General features: G+C 41.5%; 3 protein-coding genes across 9 annotated transcripts in view; 1 reads left to right on the plus strand and 2 right to left on the minus strand.

Moving 5' to 3' along the window:
- Nucleotides 1-114: 114 nt before the first annotated feature.
- Nucleotides 115-7,996, minus strand: ndel1b (nudE neurodevelopment protein 1-like 1b). 2 transcript variants are annotated; one of them, XM_072368381.1, is made up of 9 exons: nt 7,823-7,996; nt 5,425-5,521; nt 3,710-3,863; nt 2,825-2,973; nt 2,574-2,710; nt 2,312-2,479; nt 2,131-2,222; nt 1,844-1,989; nt 115-1,697 (listed from the first exon to the last, which is right to left on the minus strand). In XM_072368381.1, the coding sequence occupies exons 2-9, from the start codon at nt 5,508-5,510 to the stop codon at nt 1,607-1,609; spliced, it is 1,023 nt and encodes a 340-aa protein (XP_072224482.1). In that variant the 5' UTR covers nt 5,511-5,521; nt 7,823-7,996; the 3' UTR covers nt 115-1,606. The 2 variants fall into 2 exon arrangements, with proteins under 2 accessions (XP_072224482.1, XP_072224483.1); XM_072368382.1 differs by having other exon boundaries at nt 7,815-7,996.
- A 505-nt stretch (nt 7,997-8,501) lies between these two features.
- LOC140272961 (RING finger protein 222) lies at nt 8,502-9,277 on the plus strand. The gene has a single exon (XM_072368482.1). The coding sequence runs from the start codon at nt 8,643-8,645 to the stop codon at nt 9,261-9,263; it is 621 nt and encodes a 206-aa protein (XP_072224583.1). The 5' UTR covers nt 8,502-8,642; the 3' UTR covers nt 9,264-9,277.
- Nucleotides 9,278-9,593: 316 nt separating this feature from the next.
- The window catches only part of arhgap44a (Rho GTPase activating protein 44a), a 28,301-nt gene continuing 17,445 nt past the window's right edge, over nt 9,594-20,449 (minus strand). For 2 of the 6 annotated variants that reach the window (XM_072368478.1, XM_072368477.1), the window contains 4 exons: nt 19,347-19,859; nt 16,674-16,819; nt 15,990-16,391; nt 9,594-14,251 (listed from right to left, as the gene is read on the minus strand). In XM_072368478.1, coding sequence (XP_072224579.1) covers nt 14,097-14,251; nt 15,990-16,391; nt 16,674-16,819; nt 19,347-19,859 — 1,216 coding nt within the window. In that variant the 3' untranslated portion in view covers nt 9,594-14,096. Of the gene's footprint in view, nt 14,252-14,432; nt 16,392-16,673; nt 16,820-19,346; nt 19,860-20,449 lie in introns of those variants that run through there. The other 4 variants (XM_072368479.1, XM_072368480.1, XR_011907991.1 and 1 more) reach the window with 4 other exon arrangements.

Consider the following 20,449-nt stretch of genomic DNA (forward strand, 5'->3'; position numbering starts at 1 on the left):
CAAGTGAGAAAGTGTCACACGCTCACAGATCTAGAAAATGTCGTCTGAAAAGTAGACGTGCGCCACTTCGAATGGCAACCTAATAATACCAATGCAAAAACAAACTACACAATATACTCATCATCTCAATCTTTATTTACTTTAACAAGTCTGACAAAACATATTTAACATCATAATACAATGGCTGGAACCACTGTATCATAGCAAAACTCATCTGAATACATGCCATACAGAATTTGAAATAAATAGGACTTTAATGCCAAATGTCAATATGTACAGTGTGGTAGGTAAAAATCACCAACTATACAAACTATACTGTACAATCTGACTGTAGAACTCACTTTAGTAACAGGCTCTTACGGTGCCCAAAGTGACATCTCATAAATAAAAACAAATACTAACTTTTGGATTGCACTCCAAGCTGCAAAGACTGTGACACTGAGGAATTAGCAAAAGCATTTGTAAGGGGACAATGGATGTGGACACAATCATGGTAAGTGAAATAGATGAACCTGCCTAAAATCAAAGAGCCACACCAAATAAACACTGAGCAAAAGGGAGATTACAAGAATGGGACGCAAAGGCTGTAAAGAAAGTCACTAAAAGGTTTTAACTTTTTTTTTTTTTTTTGCTTCGAGTCAAGTCCACCGGGCGCGTTTAGAGCCAAATTCACATCCTCGGTTAATAATCAACAGCTGCTAATTCCCAACATGTCACAGTGAGGTATTGCAAGGTAACAACATTTATTGTTGAAAATGTGAGGGGACATCCACGGGAGGGGGGGGGGTCTACTCGACTGCAGCAAAAACCTGTGAGAAGCAGCTTGTTTAAGCGCAGAGGAGCCAACCGGCAGAGATTTCCAAAATGACTTCAGCCAGTAACAAGAGAAATGACTGCACTGCAGCCACATGGGCTCGGAACAATCAACATTCACTTCGGTCATTCTTACAAAACACGGGCTCCACCCATACTTCTCCAACCACACATTATATATGCACACATGCAAAAGAAAAAAAATAAACGTAGCAAACAAGAAAACAGCATTTTAAAGCATACTGTGAGATAAATTAGTTAATGTGAACATATCCCTTTTTTAAATATCATACATTCTAAATAGAAATGAATTTAATTGTGCAAGTCAAGAGAAAATACATGAAAAAAAAAAAAAAGGAGGTTAGAAGAAAAAGCTGTGGTCGACTGACGACCCTTTTGTCAGAGATGAACATTTTCAGATGAATCGTGGAATTGCCTGTTACGTAATCAACTTTAAAGTTGACATCAAGGGAGCAAAGTGTTGCAATGACAGGCATACAGGCAAAGTACAGAACACCTTTAGGCACATGCAAGTATGTGGTAGGACCTTATGCACAAAAGGCTGTGCGCCTACTCACAGATGCACTGAGCTGCGACCTGGAGGCAAGTTTAGCCACGCATTTCAGTCACACGTCAAACACGCGGACAGGTGAGCGCATATCACTCTCTCTCCAACACACACACACACACACACACAACACTTACACACATACATAGAGCAGCACAGGTGTCCTCTCCGTTTCCGCACTTTAGAGAGGTGTTTCAGAGAGGTCTGCATGGGCCTGTGGATCCCTCATACACTTAAAGGCAGCATGCCAGGTGGGGACACAGCTCTGGATGATGCGATGGAGGTCAGGGAGCTGGGGTCTAATCCATTAACAGTGCTGCAGTTGACATATCAAAATGCTCCACGTCAGAAAACATTGACATACAGGTCAAAATTATTCATGCATACAGTTCATATACAAGTCAGTGATTATTATCAAAACCAAAAGGGAGACAAGTTGCTAGAGTTGATAAAAAGACTCACGTTTTGTCGAAGTAAGTGGTATGTAGGGAGTGCGAGAACTTCGTGGCATTGCTGTTGATGAGTGTGCCTTTGTCTGTGGAGAAATTTTTTCGTGCAGCCTGGTCTTTGGCAAAGTTCCTGCAAGCGGCAAGTTTGGACTCCAAAGCCTGTCGACAACAAACGTGAGTAGAATTTGCATTAAGCCACGATAGAAACGCCTCTTGTTGCCAGTGCTGCGTGTCAGTGTTCGGCAACTTAACTGAGAACAGAAAGACGGAAGCAATTCACTCAAAAGGAGTCAGACCTACCCCGACTTTTCTCAGGAGGTCTCCGACTATGTTAAGAGCAGAGATTCTAGCAGAAGGGGTCAGGGCAGAGCCACCACAGCCATTGGTCAATGCTGGAGCACGCAAGCAAAAAAAAAAATGAGTTAACGTTTTACGAATTTCTCAATGTATGCAAAAAAAAAAAAAGCGGGAGTAATCTTACATTTTGGGCTGACGAAGGTGTGCTCTATAGTCTTTCCAACAGGTGTTGCTGGGAGGGATAAAGAGGCTTGCACTGCTGAATCCATCTTGTCGATGTCTAAGGTGGGTGAGCTAGGTGCTGACATCCTGTCTGTGGTCCGCTCTCGCACTGCCAGCTCCTGTCTCAGGTCTGCAGAAGATAAGGTGAAACTCAACTACCCATCCACTAACCCTTAGATAGATGACCGACTACTAGCAAAAATCTAGAGCGGTTTCTTCGTTACCTCGTGCTTCATCTTTCAGTCGCTGCACAGACACCAGAAGAGACTCCTTCTCATCCAGCTCACTCTCGAGGAAGGCATTTCTCTCAATGGCCTGGTTTAAACGGCCCTCGAAGTCTTCAAGAGACACTATTGTAGCCCTACAAATAGACACACGTATGTTTTAGGAGTACTGCAGAACATACAGTTGCTACAGAATCTGGAAAACGTTAGACTACAATGTTTACTGAAGTTGTACATTGTTCCATTCTGACCTTTTGGCTCTCTCCAGGTCGTCGTTGGCTTGTTCAAGCTCTCGAACATATTTGTGCAGCTGCTCCTTGATGCTGCGGGTCTGGCCCAGGTCATCTTCTAGCATAGAAACCTGCTTGTAACTCTGGGCGTACTGCTGCTCCAGTTTCTCCTGATAGAAGTGGATGGAGTAAAGAAGAAAAAGGAGCACGGGGTGAGCCAACGCAGAGGATCAGGAACAGTGACACAGCTTGCCACGGCGTGTGGTTTGAAAAACTATTTCATTCACTCGAGTCATGAACACCAGCAGAGGAAATGAGGTGAATCACAAGGCAGTCAAGATAACCTCCTACATTATTTCCCTTTCAAAGTGTCTCTTTGTTTCCTGGGAGGCCCAGTGGCTCTTTTTCTCTGAGATACTTTACAGAGTAATTAGTGGCAGGACTGCATGGCTTCACTGTGTCCCATGAGGACAAAGACAGGAAAGCATTATTCTTAGTGTCTCTGATTCATTTACACTCTTCATATTTAGCATCAGCTGTGACAAGTGGGCTAACATGTGCTAACGTGCAATATTTGGAGTGTAAATTCCTCAATGTATGCACAAAACAGTTGATAACAAATGATCGGGAACACAGGGTTCATTGCCTGCTGTGATTAGGAACTAGACATGTCCTTCCTATTTTCTTCTTCCTTATCCTGACATCCAATTAAGGAGTGCTGCAGGATTACTGACCAACATGCCTTATTAAAACCTACTATACAAAACAGACACTGAACCTTAAGCTGAGGATCCACCAGAAACCAGATAACCTCTTAAGTAAGCACAAATGACTTATATAATGCTCTAACCCATAGATAACAAAGGCCATTTACAGTCCACAATAAATTACAAGTCTGCAGGTTACCTTCAGGTTGGACACCTCGTTCTTCAGTCTCTCATTCTCAATTTGCAAATCTCGGAGCCGGTGTTCAGCCTGGCTCAGCTGTGCCTCTAACTCAGCCTCCAGTTCCCGACTCCCCTCCTGAAACTCCAGAAGCTCCTCTTGGGCATCTTGGCAACTGGATGGTACACACAAACAAAGCAGGGGAAAACACAAACAGTCACTGTTGAGTTTTGTTCTTTGAAACAAGCCAAGCTCAGTCATACTCTAGAAGCTTCATACCCAGATATCAGATATTTGTAAATTTTTAACCTTCAAACCGGACTCTTTTCTGCCAAACAGAGTACGCTGTACATCTCAGCATTGTCAAGTTAAGCATGCTAAATATATACAGCTCTAAAGAGACAGCTGAAGTGTGACCATAGTTGGCTCAGAAGTAGATGAGAAGAACAGTAATGCTGCTCAGTGTATTTAACTGTGGAAACCCCCAGCATGAGGATCAGGATTTGGACATTGTACACGCTATTCTGGACTGACCCCCCGAGTTCAGAACACAAAATGACTCAGAGCTCAAATGTGTATACACTGATTTCAGCAAAACATTTCAAACCGGAATATGAAGGACAACGTCTGTGATGTCAGAGGTTTTTGACGATGTCACTGTGCTTAACATTGGTCTGAGATCAGCTGACTTGTGCAGAGATAATGGCCTCTCAGTGGCTCTACAGAGCACAGGAATTCGTGAGTCAGTTGTTGTGCAGGGCTCCACACATACCAGCGTCACAGGCTGCTTGATCAGCACGCTGGAGCCTATAACTTGCCTATGACGGTTAGCCTATTTCAACAGCTCTTTGTGTGTGTGTGAGTGAAACAGCATTAAATAACAAAATGTGTGAATCAGTGATAAAAGGGTCAATGCAGGAACTCAAGCCAGCTTCATAGGAACTGTTCATGTTTAAACAGGTCATTCACTAGCACTACGCGCTTCAACTGTTGATGGGCTCCTGGGAAAAACATATGCACAAACATGTGCGACGAGCCACTTTGAACAATCGGCTTCAAGCTAGTTTTCCATGGACAGATGAGTTTCCCGTACGTACCCACAGCAGGAATTTCCAAGAAAACCAAGAGACCTTTAACCCCTTCTCTGCAGTTCTACACCTTCTCTCGGTGTACAAAGGGCCCCAGTTCCACAAATAGAAAACACAGACAGAGCAAAATCCACAAAGATTTGCACAACACCGTTGCCAACCCCCTAAATGGCCTTTGGTATGCATTTAAGAAGTCAGAGCTGTGGTCACTTCCTCATGCGCACGTCAGCAGGTTTATGGGTGCTAATTTCATAGAGCCCGTCTCGTCATTTGCCTTATATGGGCTGAAGTCAGTCCATCTGTGCTGAAACTTTTGACAGAAACAAAACCCACAAACATTTTTCAGCCGATGATGGCTCTTTTACTTATTATAGGGGAATCGCTGCCATCGGAAACTCTCCTACATTTTTTCTTGCAAGACGGGCTAAAAAGTAAACAGTGACAGACGGTTGCATAACCAACTTTGCAAAGATTTGCTTCGTAAGCAAGAATAATGCTGTCCCTATGGCAACGCAGAGAACACAACAAAACAATGGTCTACAAGCCACGTGTATAAAATGCCTTTGGTGCCTGCAGCAAGATGTTAAACATCTTATTACAGCAAGTACATTTAGAAAGTGTTTAGTAGGAGAGAAACGTGATGCCTACCTTTTCTTGTATTTAAGGGCCTGCGACTTCCAGTAATCAACCTCCTCATCTTTTGACGAAAATTTAGGAATCATCTCTGTGTCCATGTCAGGGCACCCTGAAAATGAAAGACTTTCTTATTAGCTTTACAGACATATTTGCTTGGACTTTATGACAAGTAGGTGACTCGAGAATGGCACAGCTCTTTCACTACATGTGTCCTGTGGCATGTAGAAGCAAGCATGGTGCATTCCCTTCTTATCTAGAAGCTGCACAAACAATGAAATCGAGATAATAAGTGAGATAATACATAAAAGTTTCCCTCAATCCTAACTGGAGGGGAAATGTTCTCTCTGTACAAAAAAATAGAAACAAAAGCCAGCAGGGCCTGGCCTTGTCATGCTGTCATTCTGAGGTCATTCTTGGTCATGAATCAGTTATTTAAATAAACCCTGAGAATATGTTTGTAGTTTTTTCACTTGTCTTTTATTGCAAAAATATAAATCATGTAAGTCTGTCCACCAATAATGGAAATACTTTCAATGATGTGTTCACAGAGCCTGGTAAAAGGGGGCTTTGTATTTTGATCTCATTTCAGCTCAACTCACGTGACGTCAACATAACCAAGTCAGTGACTAAAATCTATCCCAACGAGGTGTGGTTAATGCCAGACCGATCAAAGATTTTAAATGTAGCTCGGTTGTAAAGTTTTAATGACGTTTCAACCTCAGTTCAGTTTGCAGAAGTAGCACTAACAAAGACAGATGTTCCTCTTTTCTGGTAAGCTATTAAACTCATACTCCATAATCTATGTAGACCAACAAAAACTGTTTTCTGGAAATCATTTGACACATCTGGAAAGAGATGCGGTGTGGGTGTAAGGGGGATACAGCTGTTGTTCCAAGCACTACTGCTGCTGCAGCAGCTCAAAGAATATTTACAACCCGACCTGAGTTTTTAAGGATTTCCGGCAAATAGGTCTGGTAGTCAGCGAACACAACACAGGAAACCCATCCGCTGAACTCATGATCAAACAAAGCCGGAGTAAGATATTTAGTCCTGTTATATATTACCTTGGGAATTTGATGCGATTCCTGCTGAAATGGGCTAAAACATGGCTAGTTGAAGTAGAAAGTCTGGAACTGTGTTACCTTTAGTTTTGGACTTGACTGGCCTAGTCTGAGCTCAGACAAAGAGGAGGATGTGTCATTTTCCTTATCAAACAGAGGATGGTCTGGTCTTAGAGAGACGGCGTCCCTGAGGCAAGACTGCCTGCTCTTCCGTTTAAACATTCCAATGAGGTCCCGTCATCAACCTTTTACAGACGACAGGACCTCAGAATGCCTGTTCTCAAATTAAATCGGTGGAAAGAGGGAGACTTTCCCTTGCTGGAACTGACATAACATGTTGGCTGTATCATATGACATATGGGGTGGATGAGGGACCAAAAACAGCAGATATCCATTTGCTATCTGCTCAGAAAGACCCAAATGGGAATAAAGCTTTCTATTGATCTCTGTAGGTCTGATGTAAGGAAATGGTTTCCATGGTGATAGAGCTCAAAACTCTAAGCCTACCGATGGGATACTGGAATAAATCAGAGGCAATACAGATGTACCTTTACTAAAAGCACTGTATTTCATGTGTCAGATAAAGGCAGTGGCACTTTAGGGGTAACAATTAGAGAGGTTAAGCCATATCATGTAACATGTCCTGACACTCTGTCAAAACGCATGAAAGTTCCCGTTATCTTTCATTTCAACATCCTTTGGAGGGGTGTCAGCGTGACCCCTGAATCCATTTGTCTGCTATAACAATACCCAGTCAAACAAGGCCAGCAAAGAAGAGTCATCTGGAAAAAACAGGCAAGGGAAATGAAGAGGAAGCTTTCTATCCCACATGCTTATAGCTTCATAATCTTTTTTACATTTATACATAAATATATACATTATTTTCTATGACAAATGTAGATGTTTGATATGCTGTTTGGTAAAGTGAACTACAGAGGACAACAGTGATAGCTCTAAATAGAGAAAATAACAACCGATATTTATTTTAAAAAGAACACACAGTCATCAACGAGCGGGCCAGATTTAGCTGAGCGGCGATAGGCTGTTATTTAACAAGGTAGCTGATTTAACGTGTTGATATTTGATACCAGTTTTGACAGACGATTATGTCAATACCAAACGGTAGGCTGTACACTGTCAAAAGAAAACAGTATGTCTAAAATACAAGGAGTAGAAGTGAATGGTGCATTAATCAAAAATCATATCAGTCACCATTCGACGTTTCAGTCGAAATTGAGCTAACACCTCAGTTACGTTGGAGAGCTGTGACTGAGCACATTACACAAACAGGCCAAACATTTACCACACAAAACCCATATATCTTCACAGTTAAATCGGTACCTGCTCACATCAAAGCGGTATCTCGTCCTCTTTTCCAGCAAGTAGCCTACAAGCCGGTGTAACGCGCAACGAATCACACACCCTCTCTTGTCTGGGCCTCGAATGAAACTAACTGAGGTAACTGGGTTGTAAGGGAAGTGTTTAGGAAACTGCCAACGCGTCTCCCGGAACCAACGTAAATTCTGGGAGAAACGTACGTGCTTACGCAATGTCACGTTACGTCAGAACTGGGAAGAGTCTACCATCAGCCACACCTTTTGACTAGAAGTGTATTATAGTGTAATTTTAATAGTAACCACAAGATGGCAGACGATTGCCAGACAATACAATTTCATTTTTGAAATTTTTTTTCTGCCACAAACTTAAACGAAACGGCAAAAGCGTGATACTATGTACGGTTCAGTTGAACATTTCAATATACTAAAATGTTCTATTTATATTTGTCATTCATTTGTCAATCTATAGGTTACAAAAAATAACTGAAAAAAGAAAATACAATAGAATAGCAATATGAAGCAATAAAGCTGTGTATATTTTCACAATATGCACAATATCATATCAATATGAATTTGTGCGTCTTTAAGTTAGGATATTATAACCTACTGTTACCATTTTTTAAAAAACATATTGACATCATGCTAATGAAATGTGAACCACAGAACTGGATCCTATTCGTCACTGCTGTCACAGGTGGCTGGCCCTGTTTTACAAGACTCCTTCTTGCCTCCACCCATTGCCAAAGGCAACGATAGCCAATGAGGAAAAAAGGGACTTGAAGAACACTGTACTTTAAAATTACGAAGAGTTTACAATTAAATAGGCACGTTTATGGCACTCCATAAGGACGACAACCAGGAGGACGCACGAGAATGTCCTGTCTGCTATGAGAGTCTTTCTGGCAGTGAACGCACTTTGAGCTGCGGGCATGAGTTCTGCCACGACTGCCTGGTCAAAATTTTGGTCAGAATTAACAATGAAGGAAACATCAGGGACACCATTGCGTGCCCCATCTGCCGACATCTGACATTCATAAAGAAACAAAAAGAAGCACTGGTGTCACTCGCAGCGAGCAAGGGCCCAGATGAAGGGCAGACCCTGGAAGTTCCTTTTCCTCTCCCACCGGGACATCTCCAGGACGCACGGCGCACCAACAGCGTACTGAGTGGAGATAATTGGATTGCCAACTGCTACAGGTGCATCTCCCAGCGATCCCGTTGCCAGAAGTTAATCTCCCCCAGCTATAATGCATGTCAAATCTTCATCATAAGCACCCAAGGGCGGCCAATGGCTGAGGAGGATGCGCTCGATGTTGTGATGACTGTGGTTCATCCTCGACGCAGGCGAAGACGGAGGATTTGCACAACAGCACGATGCTTGCTCTTCTTGCTTTTGACATTTACTGTACTAGCACTGGTGGCCGCAACTTTACCCTGGATTTTATTGGCATAATCCACTTCTGAGATGGCCTAGATGAAAGTGCTGAGGAGCATCAGTGACTTTTAAAGGTTTAATAGATATTGTCACATAATCTTATCCCTTTGATGCAATGCGTGTGAGTTTGACTAAAATATAATGTATAATATGAAATGTGTTTTTTTTTTCTTTTTTAATATCAGCCTATTCTCATAGTTCTTAAGTTGTGACCAGTACTTTCATTTAGGCTTACCTCCTTAACTGACTTAACTATGGAAAAGTATGAACTTTTTAGTACACGTGCATACTCTTTTATGTGAACTACAGCAAACGTCTCTTATTCTTTTATTTTGCATTTGTCTGTCACATATGTTCAGTCAGTTTTATTAGAAGCAAACAATTTCCAACAAATGCAACCATGTCCAAAACACAATAAATCAAAATACAAGTTTCAGTTTATTAGTGTTCCAGGATAAATTTAATTAAAAAAAAATCCAACAATTTCACTGTCATCAAAGCAGCTCTATTCAATATCACGTTCTGCTGTTGATTACTTTGTTTCCAAGCAGCAGACAATAACTCTGTAGACAAAACAGCGCCACAACCCTCCACTTTCAGGATAATAGTGAGCAGGCTATGCATTAATCCTCCAAAGTAATGAAAAGGTAACATTTGACATGTGCTCAATTTGATTAGTGAACAGAACATATAGAATAGGGTTGACAAGAAAATTTTAATATCAGATCGATTTTTAACACTTGAAAGCTATGCTGTCTAAATGGAAACAATGTTTACTATCATATAGTTAAGGGGATCAATGTTGTATTAGGCCCTCCGGTAACATCCATCTAGACTTGTATTGTGCATAAAAACAAAGCAAAAGAGATGTCTTTAAAGGTTTCTGTGAGAAATAATTTATGCATCCATGGCGATCTGAAGGAGATGAGCTGTACTGAGCTGATTGCTGTAAGGAGAGACATTGCTGTAGCATTAGATTACCAGAGAGTCACTCAGAATTCACTGTATCAGTCAACAGTTTGGACATACTTACACATTCACAATAAACAGGTGCAAGGAGACTGTGGTTAATTTGATAGAAAATGATCAGAAATCAAAAGGTACAAAACTATAATAGAAATAATATATAAGAAAACATAGTGAGTGAATAAACAGAGTAAAGAAATGTTTTAACATGGTTACTGCAGTCAATAATGCAGCTTGTGGCAGAGATTTATATATCAAATTAACAACCTGTTTTTGGAAAAAGCTGAGTCAGTATCACTGCCATTATGTCAAACAAGTACACTCCTAGTTTCCCTCTGTGGCAGTTCTTCAGCCATCCTGCTTGGCCAGTCCTACAAGTTACACACCTGAAGAGATATCTGTTTTTCACTCATACCGGATTTTTTTAGTGTGTGAGGAAGAGAAAAATGATTTAATTAATTTGAGTTGTTTTATTTTTCCTCACTCGAAAATGAATGGACCGACTCAATAACGTTGTAACAATAAAGTTGTAAATGTAAGAAAGATACCTGCTTCAAGACAAAGACAATACAATAACAAAACTGTGAGAGAGCTGAGATTAAGAACTACTTTATACGGTAAGGTAACCTACAGGTGGAAGCATTCCGACTGTGAAAGTTGTTGTACACAAACCTGTTTATATCTTCTTTTTCCCCTTAGTTTTGGTTGAATTGGTAACAAATGAAAGACATCTCAAACATGACAATACAACACCATTTGAAGTCATTTCTTTCTAAGAGGTAACATCAAGGGAATTAAATTGAAACAAATATGTAATCATATATCTGTAGTTAAATAACGTAAAGTATTTGATTGCTGTATGAACCGACAGTCTAAACATCAGCCCAATATAAAGCTGACTCAGAAAAAAAATAAAGGAAATAATGCCACATTAACCAGGTGAGATAATTAAAAATGTAGAGTTTAATATATATTTATTTCTGACATTCTGATAAGGATTGCAGTTAGGCTTCACAGTACACACTGTGCTCCACTTGATATGCTAAGCAGAGGAGGAATGACAGGGCATGGTGGGCTCGACAAGCGGCAGGTTTTGTTTGTACATTAGTCGTAAAGCAGAAGGAGGCAGTACATCCACAGGCAACTTCCGCTCCTCCACTGTATTGCTAAAAACTCCACAAAGGACCCCCTATTGCGACCCACATTCTCTAGAATCTGTCAATGCATCTATTTATTACCCCTCTTATAATCCTAAAAAGACAGTGGTTGACACCAAAACATGGATTATCAAAAGACTATCTAAGTGCATGCATGACACTTTTTGTTATATTCTGACCCCTCCCCCCCCAAACTGTAAACAAACTGGGCTTAATTTTGGAGCAACATTCTTACAGTGAGTCAGAAAATAGGCTTAAAGCTGTTGAAAAGCTTCATAAAACTATGTAACAGTGTACCATCTGGTGCAAAAGATTGCTCTTGTGAATATGTGCTTCAAAATTGCTGTAAAGTTCCTTTACCAGCTGTAAATAGATTTGTGATGAGATTATGACTCATCTTTTTGGGGAGGTTGCACACAATTTTTGTTTTCCTTTTTTGCAGCAAAAATAACCACACCTATAATGAAAATTAATACATGCTTTTAGGAGATAGTTCCAGCTATGATGTACAAAAGCATTAGAGTAATACCACCATGTTCTAATAAAAGTACATGCCGAGAGGCCTTAACAAATCTTCATTTAGTTTCTAAGTCTTGTTTGCCTTGTCAGTTCTTACACAGTTGGGCAGCCTACCATTTCAAATCTGCGTCAGTCACATTCAAAGAAACCCCTGCCTCCTTTAATAAATGTATGGGTCCAGCACACACAATAAATCCTTTAGCGCACATTAATTATGCCTATAGTTCCAAAAATAACAACCAGAGCGAGGGCACTTGCAAATGTTGTCATATAATTACCACAATTATCAATATAATCAACATCACCAAAGTCTTCATAAACAAAGTCCATTGAGAACACACACTGAGGCATACCATAGATCGCTGTTGGAGAGAGATTAATTCATTTTGTCACCATCATTGAATTCACATGTAAAAACAAACAAACAAACAAAAAAAAAAACCTGCTTTGCAATGAAATTAATGGCTTTTTTCTGTAGGTTTGGAAAGGGTGACTTTGACAATTTTTCTAGACTGAGGTCGATCAGTAAACACTGTAATTGCACTTTAATTGAAAAGATTATTGTCCTTAAGACATTCTACATTAAATAAAAGATTGACACTGCAGCATTTGTCTCCAGGTGAATTTAAAATATCTCTAATTCATTGTCTCGAGCGAGAACACCAACAAAGCGAGCAAGCATTTTCAAATTTAGATGTGTGTCAAAATTGACTATGCTCTATGACCAAGCATATTATAGTCAGTCCAACCAGATAGGCCTAAAATAGTCTGAATGGGAGCAGAGTAATCTGATCATCTACATGGAAACTCTCAAACAACAGATGTCTTTTATCAAAATAGAAGAAAACACAGGGCATCAGCGTATAAGTAAACAGAGTTCTAACTTGCCTGAAAGTCAAAGCTCAGGAGACAGAATTAGAAAGAAGCTTAATTTTTAGCAGGAGAAACATTCTGCATTTCTGCTGCAGCATCATAGTTACCTGGTGTTAAAGTGTAAAATTATGAATCTACAGTACACCTGTTCATTGTGTGCAAGGAAAAAAATAACATAATTTTTTGTAGTCATTACCTTTTCTACACGATATATATCAGCACATATATTATTACTATATGTTCAAGATATGCATTTTACATATACTTACTCTCTCAGCTTTATATACATCAGTTTATGTACAGTCTTTGTATTTACACTTGGGGATCAAAGGTCACTGAACCTGAAGCACTTGAAACAAAGTTAGGAGAGAGAATCACACAAACCTAAAGGCAGTGTAGTCAGCCAAGCTGTAACAGCACAGCAGACGTGGGGTCTAAATTTACGCTCAGATGTGAAAAGTGACACTGACACAAAGTAAAGCACTGCTATTCTGAGGCCCTTCATCCAAAGCAGGTTGATCATATTGACTTGTCATGCAAAAACATCATGGTACTTCTTTCAAACTGAATAACAGATGCAAGTACAAATAGCTTAAATTACAACATTCTTCTCATTCTGTGCTGGTACGGTATAAAGTGAGTTAAAGTGAGTCTGAAAGAACTATAATTTTACGTTGTGACAGAAGAGGAGAAGTAAAGTTGAAGGGGGGGTGACATTAAGAATAAAACTGCATTAAATGTTTCAACCTGTATGCAAAGCCTATCACAAAAGGCTCAGAATGTTTCTAATGTGCACATAGCTTGAATACCCTGTGAGCAATAAAACTGGACAACGCTTTCACTCTTGTGTCTCTGTTTTAACCTGAGGACGGGCTTTGCTCCTACCATGTCAGGCTCTGAGGTTCCCTAAGCAAAACTTATTCAACCCTTGAATATCATATTGCAATTTGACTGTTGATATTGTAATAAGGCAAAAAAATAAATCAATGGAAAAAAAAAGACAGAGATACAGAGATAAACAAAGCAAAGCCCAAAAACAAGAAGTGAAATAATTCTTTTAATGTAATACTTCTCTATATTCCAGTCTTTCCACTTAAAGGCAACTGTTCCTCCACTATGGCATTTTGGTGTTTTTAGAAGTCACATTAATGTAATAGCGAGCAGTTGTAAAAGATAAGTTTATTTGCAGCTTGTAGCAGATGTGAGGGAAGGTTCATGTTCTGGTTTCAGGAGGGCTTGGTTTGGCCAGTTGGTGTTTCCATCAGGCCTTGGCGGCGAGAGTTAAGAGCATGTTTAGCCATAGGGGTGCTGGTAAATGATGCTTCAGGGTCAAAGGTCATAGAATGGTGCTTTGGGGCTCGTCCTCAGCGACAGCATCCCCCTCTGGAGAGTCTGTCACTGCCAGGGACCTCCTGCAGGGGGCACCGCTGAACTCATCGATGAGGCTGTCCAGATTGACATTGATGGAGGGGATTTCATAATTGAAGATATCTAATGGCGAGCATGATGGGAAAGGTGAGTAAGATGAGCAGAATAGTGGAAATGGTGTTGATGAGTGACAGGAAGAGGAGAGGAGGGTGTACCATGAGGATAATGAGGTATAAAAATGAAAGAGAGCAGAAATAATATTAATTGATTTGAATCTGAACTTATGGTAAGTGTGCATATGTCTGCCCTGTTTGAGGGAATCAGTAGATTACACGTGCTTCACATTCTACACAGGGATCTTCTCAGTGTGCTATTAGTCATACAAACAACCTTGGCAACGACTAGTGTTGTATGTCACAGCTTTTTGTGTCTTTTGAGACAACAGCAACAAATATTTTGCAAGATAAAGTATACAATAACAGGTCAAAATGACTGCACAATGACATATTACATGTCTACAACAATGGCCAGATAAACCAACACAGAGGCAACGAGATGTGTGTGGAACTCTGTGAAAAAAATGGCACCAAGACACCAAGTGGCTGAAAGTAACAATGGAAATCTCATGAGGACTGTATATAGTATTTTCTGAAAATATAGATAATCTAATGTGCTGCTCCATTTACTGGAAGCTGCAGGTTCAAACAGACCAATGACTACTCCTGTGTAGGAATGAGATGGATTGTGGCAGTGTAGTAAGAGGAAGCAGAGGTTACAAAAAGCGATGAACCTGCTGAAAGAAGAGTGGGGGTCACCTTCGCACCCCTGATAAAAGCGGCAGAGGTGTTAGAAGGGGATGTCTGCCAGCATGGGGCTGGGAATGTGGAACAAAAGGAAAGGCGGGGGCTTTAAGATGAATCTTGGTAAGCGATGGCATCTGCAATGTGAGCGCAGTGTGGTGCACTCTGGGTAGTCCTTAAGCCGCTTGTTATTGGTTGAACTACAACAAAGCGCAAAGAGACCATGATGCCAAGCTGCTAGGAGAAGAAAATATCCAAATTATGATCTACAGATGGGTGTGTTTGAGGCAGGCTGCAGGAGACCCCAGAGGCATCCACAGTACGAGGCCAGGCAGTGAGATGGAGTACATAGGGCGGGGGCGGTCTGGCTTACCCTAAATGTCCCCCTCACACTTAGCCCACACTGTATCCCTGGCCTCAAACAGCTGCAAAGTACACAATAGTAGCAGGGGGGACAAGAGAATGATGAATATAACAAAGTAAAATAATTACTGGTATATTATTGACAGTAAACCTTATAATCAGAACAACACTGTGGATATAATGTGGGGGTTATCTGGCTATATTTCCACGCCTGCTTACAGTTAGAGACACCTATCTGGTGTGAGCTGTGTAAGCCTCTGACCTACCTCTGCCATGTGGGGGTCTGGGTAACACAGATAAACAGAGAGCACATGATGAATCTAATGGCAACTTCCATACAAGCAGGACGAGCTATGCTTCTCTGATGTTTCCACACATTACCCAGAAACATCTCACATAACACAAGCAATGAATACAAAGGTCAGGAGATCTGCCCACTACAATAGCACAACAATGCTAGAAATTACATTGCATCATTCTCAGGCATCTGTGTCTAAAAGGCAACGTTTTTTTCATTCAAGCATTTGTTTGGGAACAGTCAGTTTAAGGGGAAAGTATCCTCTATGTCTACAGTCCTACAGGGTCCTACACTCGTCCACCGTCTCCATTGGACAGAGCCACAGCGAGTCTGAGAGAGGGACGCTGCAGCCCCCCCTGTGGTGGCGGTGGGGGTGTCATTGCCAAGGGCTCATGTTTACCTGTAGACATGCTCTCTCCGGGAGACAGTCCATCCAGGAGACCCTGTTCCAGAGGCTGGGGAACCGGGGCCATGGCCAGGCCAGAGAGCCCTGGGGGAGCTGGGGGCGGCTGAGGAGGTGGCAGACTGGGTCTCTGCCTGGGCTTGGGGGCAGGACGTGACTTGGTGAGCGTTCCAGTCAGGGATGGTGGTGATGAAAGGGAGTGGGATGCCCCAAGTGGAGTCTGCCCAGGGGAGGACGGTGGTACTTGCCCTGGAGGACAGGTCAGTCCATAAGGAGAAGGGGTGCTAGGAGGTGTTGGGGAAAGGCTGACTGGTGACGGCTGACCTGTGGACTGGTCGGACATCCCTCCTGACTGAACATAAGGGACCTTGGGAGGCACAGGGGCCAACTTCTTGGAACCTAGGAAAACATAAGAGTTTGTATGTCCCATATGAAAATACATAAAAAAAATTAATGTCCATTATAGACCAATAGGCCACCAGGGATGTCTGGAGAGTCAGTAAACAGCTGCCTATTGTCTTTTGGGTGTGTAAAACCCAGCTATTAAACACCATTGACAGTTTTTTCAGATGATTAATTGCCAGTGGTTCTTGATGCAAGCAGGTGTATAAGAGTCCTGAAAGCCAGTGTAAGCATAGTATAAGAAACACAGTGTAAGCTCAGACAGAGAGAGTAACTGACCTTTGCGCAGTGTGTGTGGACTGTGCTCTGTTGAGTGTGGTGACTGGCTGCTGCTCTGAGGGCTACTGCTGGGGGGCACTGTTGGACCTGCCACCTGGATGGCTTTGTGCCCAATTACAGGGGAAAGCTCTTTACTCTTCAGTGTACTGAAAACAAAACAAAACTTTAGAACATCAGGATGTGTGAAAGACCAGAAACAATATGTTACTAAACACAGAACACTTGGACTGTTTGTATGCCACATGGGCTGAACATTACCTCAGTGCCACAAAAGTCACTACCACCATCATCACCATCACTTATGAAAAAATTCTGAAAATTTCTGAATCCAAGAATATAATACAGAGCAGAGGAACATCAATAGAAATAAGTTCAAACAACAACGTTTTCAATGCCTCTTGTTCACACATTAAAGTGTGCATAATATCCTAAAGGCGCAAATATTTCCCGAAATTATAAATTAATAATCTATAGCTTCATTTTTCTCCTCTCAGTACTCAGTAGCCAGCTCAGTCTCATGAGAAAATGTGTAATAGGTACATTTACCATTACTGACAGGTCAAAAACTGAAAAGTTATAGAACAGTATTGGTTCAGATGGGACTCAAACCTGGTTCTCTTGCGTGGGAGTTCATGGTGTAATTCCATCATCAATAAACCAATTAAAAATGCTGCGTAATATCATGTTTTGGACAAGTTCATGTAATGCAAACTGAAAGCATTATACAATTTACAAAGGAAATCTTCAGCGTGAGACATTTTAGGAGCAATGGACATTTCGTAATATAAATAATTTGAGCAGTTTCATGTAATATGTAATGTAGCCATATTATAATTTTGAAAGGCAAACATAGACTTATAATGCTTTGGTAGTCTAGAAAGTATTGCAATTTAAGAATTTGTGAACCTTTTTAATGAAACTGCTTCCTTTCGCGCTGTAAACCAATGTAGCTATTAAACTTTTATGTGGGAGACTGTGTTGCAGGAACAGTGATGTGAAGCACTTTGGGATATTTAGAAAGTCAACAACGGCCCATCTGGATAGTAAACTCGTAAGATTTCATTGTCAGAACAAATTACAGATTAAGATATTTAAACTTAAACAGTAGTGAAGATGCACTGAAAATGGATGCATAAAACTAGACTTGATTTCACTAGTAAAACATGAATGCAGTTTAAAAAAAATAAATGAACCCAAATACACCTTCATCAGTGGGAGTGTTATTCAATACAGTTGTTTTATTCTGTTATTCTTGTTGTTAAAAACTGGTAACATATTTTATAGAGGGTTGTATTTGCCAAACTGAAACAAATATCTGCAATGATAATAAAATGTATATATTACATTACTGACATGATATCATACACTGATCAGCCATAAGATTAGGATTACCTGCCTAATAAGTCTACCTCATGCTATCAAAAGACCTTTAACCAGTCAAGGCTCGAACAAAGACCATTTCGGGGTTTGCTGGTATATCTGGTGTCAGGGCATTATCAATAGATTCTTTTGACCCAGTGGGTTATGGCTTGGGATATTTGTGGTTTAAGCTTGCTCCCCACAGATGGCTTCAGATCCCCTCAGATCTTATGCTATCTAGAGAGCTTGGAGGACGGGTGAGTCTTTGTCACGAAGAGCTGCTCCCAAACAGTTTTTGTGGACCCACTTCTTTCCTGCTGGGGGAGACTGCTGCTGCAGGGGATTGCTGTTACCATTGGTAGCGTTTAGGTACAGTAGGTGCCCAGTGTCCCAGTGTTATTCACTTTACCTGTCAGTGGTTTTAATGTTGTGGCTGATCAGTGTATGTTTAACATTTTTAAAACATAAATGCCTGCTATATCCCTTCACTATCCCAAAGGTCAAAACTAAAAGACAGGAACATGCAGACTGCATTGGTTGTATGCAACATTGATCAGATGTGTCAAGAAAATCTTAAGAGATATGTTTTTACCCTGCACCTCCACCAAATTATTGGTGCTTTGACATTTTCCATAATTTGTATGCTTATCAGCCTTCAAATAAACCTCTGCTGATTACAAGTACAACCTCCATCTTGAAGAACAGTAGTCAGGTTTCAGTTTCTGTTACTCCAAGCTAGTTGTCATTTTTTGCTGCTAGGCTGTGTGCTTTAACAAATAAACAATTGTAGAGGCAAGCTCTGAAGCTTCCAAACAGAAGAAGTGTTGTAAAGTGAGCTGACAGATTTGTCATGATGATTTACATTGTCCTGTGTCATTGTAACACCAGACCTATGAGTCACTCTATACAAACTCAGCACTTTGGTCTTAGATGGTCATAGTCTTAGATACTGCGCTGCACTGATTACTGGGGCATACTTAAACTTAATGATCACTAACTGAATGACAAACGTCAATCAAATCAAAACACTGCTGCAAACTTAATAAACACGTTATTATTTGAAAACAATTTGCTGCATTGATGTGTTTATTGCTTTTTCGAAACAAGCAACAGCATAAGCCAGTAACATCCTCAGTTGCTAGGTTACCTGCATGACAGGCATTCCCAGACAACCTGAATGTTACAGAATCTTAGGTACATAACTTGAAAGGGGAGGGGAAAAAAGCAAACACAAATATGAGCCAGCGAGCTAGAGGAGAAATCAGCTGCCACTCTGTGATGCATCCATAGCAGCCATGGGTGTGTTGTATTTACCTAGTCAGCCTGGGGGGTCCTCTCTCTCGGGCACATGGACAGGCAGCCCACGGTGGGGGCGGGGGCGCGGACGAAGGGAGGCTAGGGGGGTTGCCAAGGCTCTGGTCATGGCGGGTTAATACCAAGGGGGTTCTGACATAGAGTGGTGAAGCATTTGTGTCAGGAGGGGGGGCGTGTGACATTTCACCAGGCGGGCTGTGCTTGGGGAAGTGCAGACAGCTAGGTTTGGGGTTTGAATTGATGTCAAGTGATGAAGAGGAGGACGAGGAAGAGGAGGAAGGGGGTGGGGCAGGAGGAGTAAAGCCTGACCAGCGCAGTGGGGGTGGAGGTGAGCCAGGGGGCTGGGACTCGGGACCTGGTGCCACAGGGCGTGCACAGGGTGGGGGTTTGGGATAGAAGTGATGGGGGGCAGCGTGGCACGAGGAGGTTGGGTAAGGGGGAGGAGGCCGGTCCTCCCCAAGGGGTGGGTGGGCATGAGAGGTGTCCGGCCGATTGGGCAACACGTTGTCTGAGCTGTAGATATTAAAAGAATAGACAGCACAAATAAAACAGCTCTAGTGACTGAACAGGGAAACGCATTGGAGCGATATAGGATAAGCTGTTCTGATGAATAAGGTGTGTTAGTGTGTTAGTTAATCCAAAAAAAGGGTTAGAAAAAAAAAAGGAAAAACTGCATTTTTAGCATAGCGGTGGGCACCAAGCTTAGCACACAGTCAGCTTAGTGTAAATACAAAGACAAGCAGAAAGAAACTTAAAATAAAAATGTTTTATTGCAAAAGGAAAAGAATACAGTGTATAGGACTTCCTCTGTGATCACCTTGTGTCTGCACACTGCATAGAGCTCTGAGGATCTTTTTCTGGAGCCAAAGTGCTGGTCTGCAGCTTACAATATTATCGAGCTGAGCTGAATATCTCCTCACTGCTGGATATGGAAATCCTATCTGGCCTAATCCTTTATGACTAGTTTGCATCCCAGGTCCTACAGTCAGCCCAGATCAGTGTGAAACAGACACAAAACCCTTTCAATGGCTGAAAGAGCCACAGGAAATGAGGGGAAAGCCAGCCAAGCCAGAAGCCATATTATCTCGTCTGCCACACAGGCA

Source organism: Leuresthes tenuis, unplaced genomic scaffold, assembly GCF_036924035.1.
Source record: "Leuresthes tenuis unplaced genomic scaffold, fLeuTen1.0.hap1 SCAF_17, whole genome shotgun sequence".
Taxonomy (NCBI): domain Eukaryota; kingdom Metazoa; phylum Chordata; class Actinopteri; order Atheriniformes; family Atherinopsidae; genus Leuresthes; species Leuresthes tenuis.

Excerpts from the sequence above, each read along its gene's own strand:
- ndel1b (XM_072368381.1), bottom strand. The coding sequence starts at position 5,510 with ATGGACACAGAGATGATTCCTAAATTTTCGTCAAAAGATGAGGAGGTT. Across the intron at positions 3,864-5,424 it reads GCCCTTAAATACAAGAAAAG|TTGCCAAGATGCCCAAGAGG; the intron begins GTAGGCATCACG and ends TGTACCATCCAG. Across the intron at positions 1,698-1,843 it reads ACCACTTACTTCGACAAAAC|CACTGTTAATGGATTAGACC; the intron begins GTGAGTCTTTTT and ends TGTCAACTGCAG.
- LOC140272961 (XM_072368482.1), top strand. The coding sequence starts at position 8,643 with ATGGCACTCCATAAGGACGACAACCAGGAGGACGCACGAGAATGTCCT.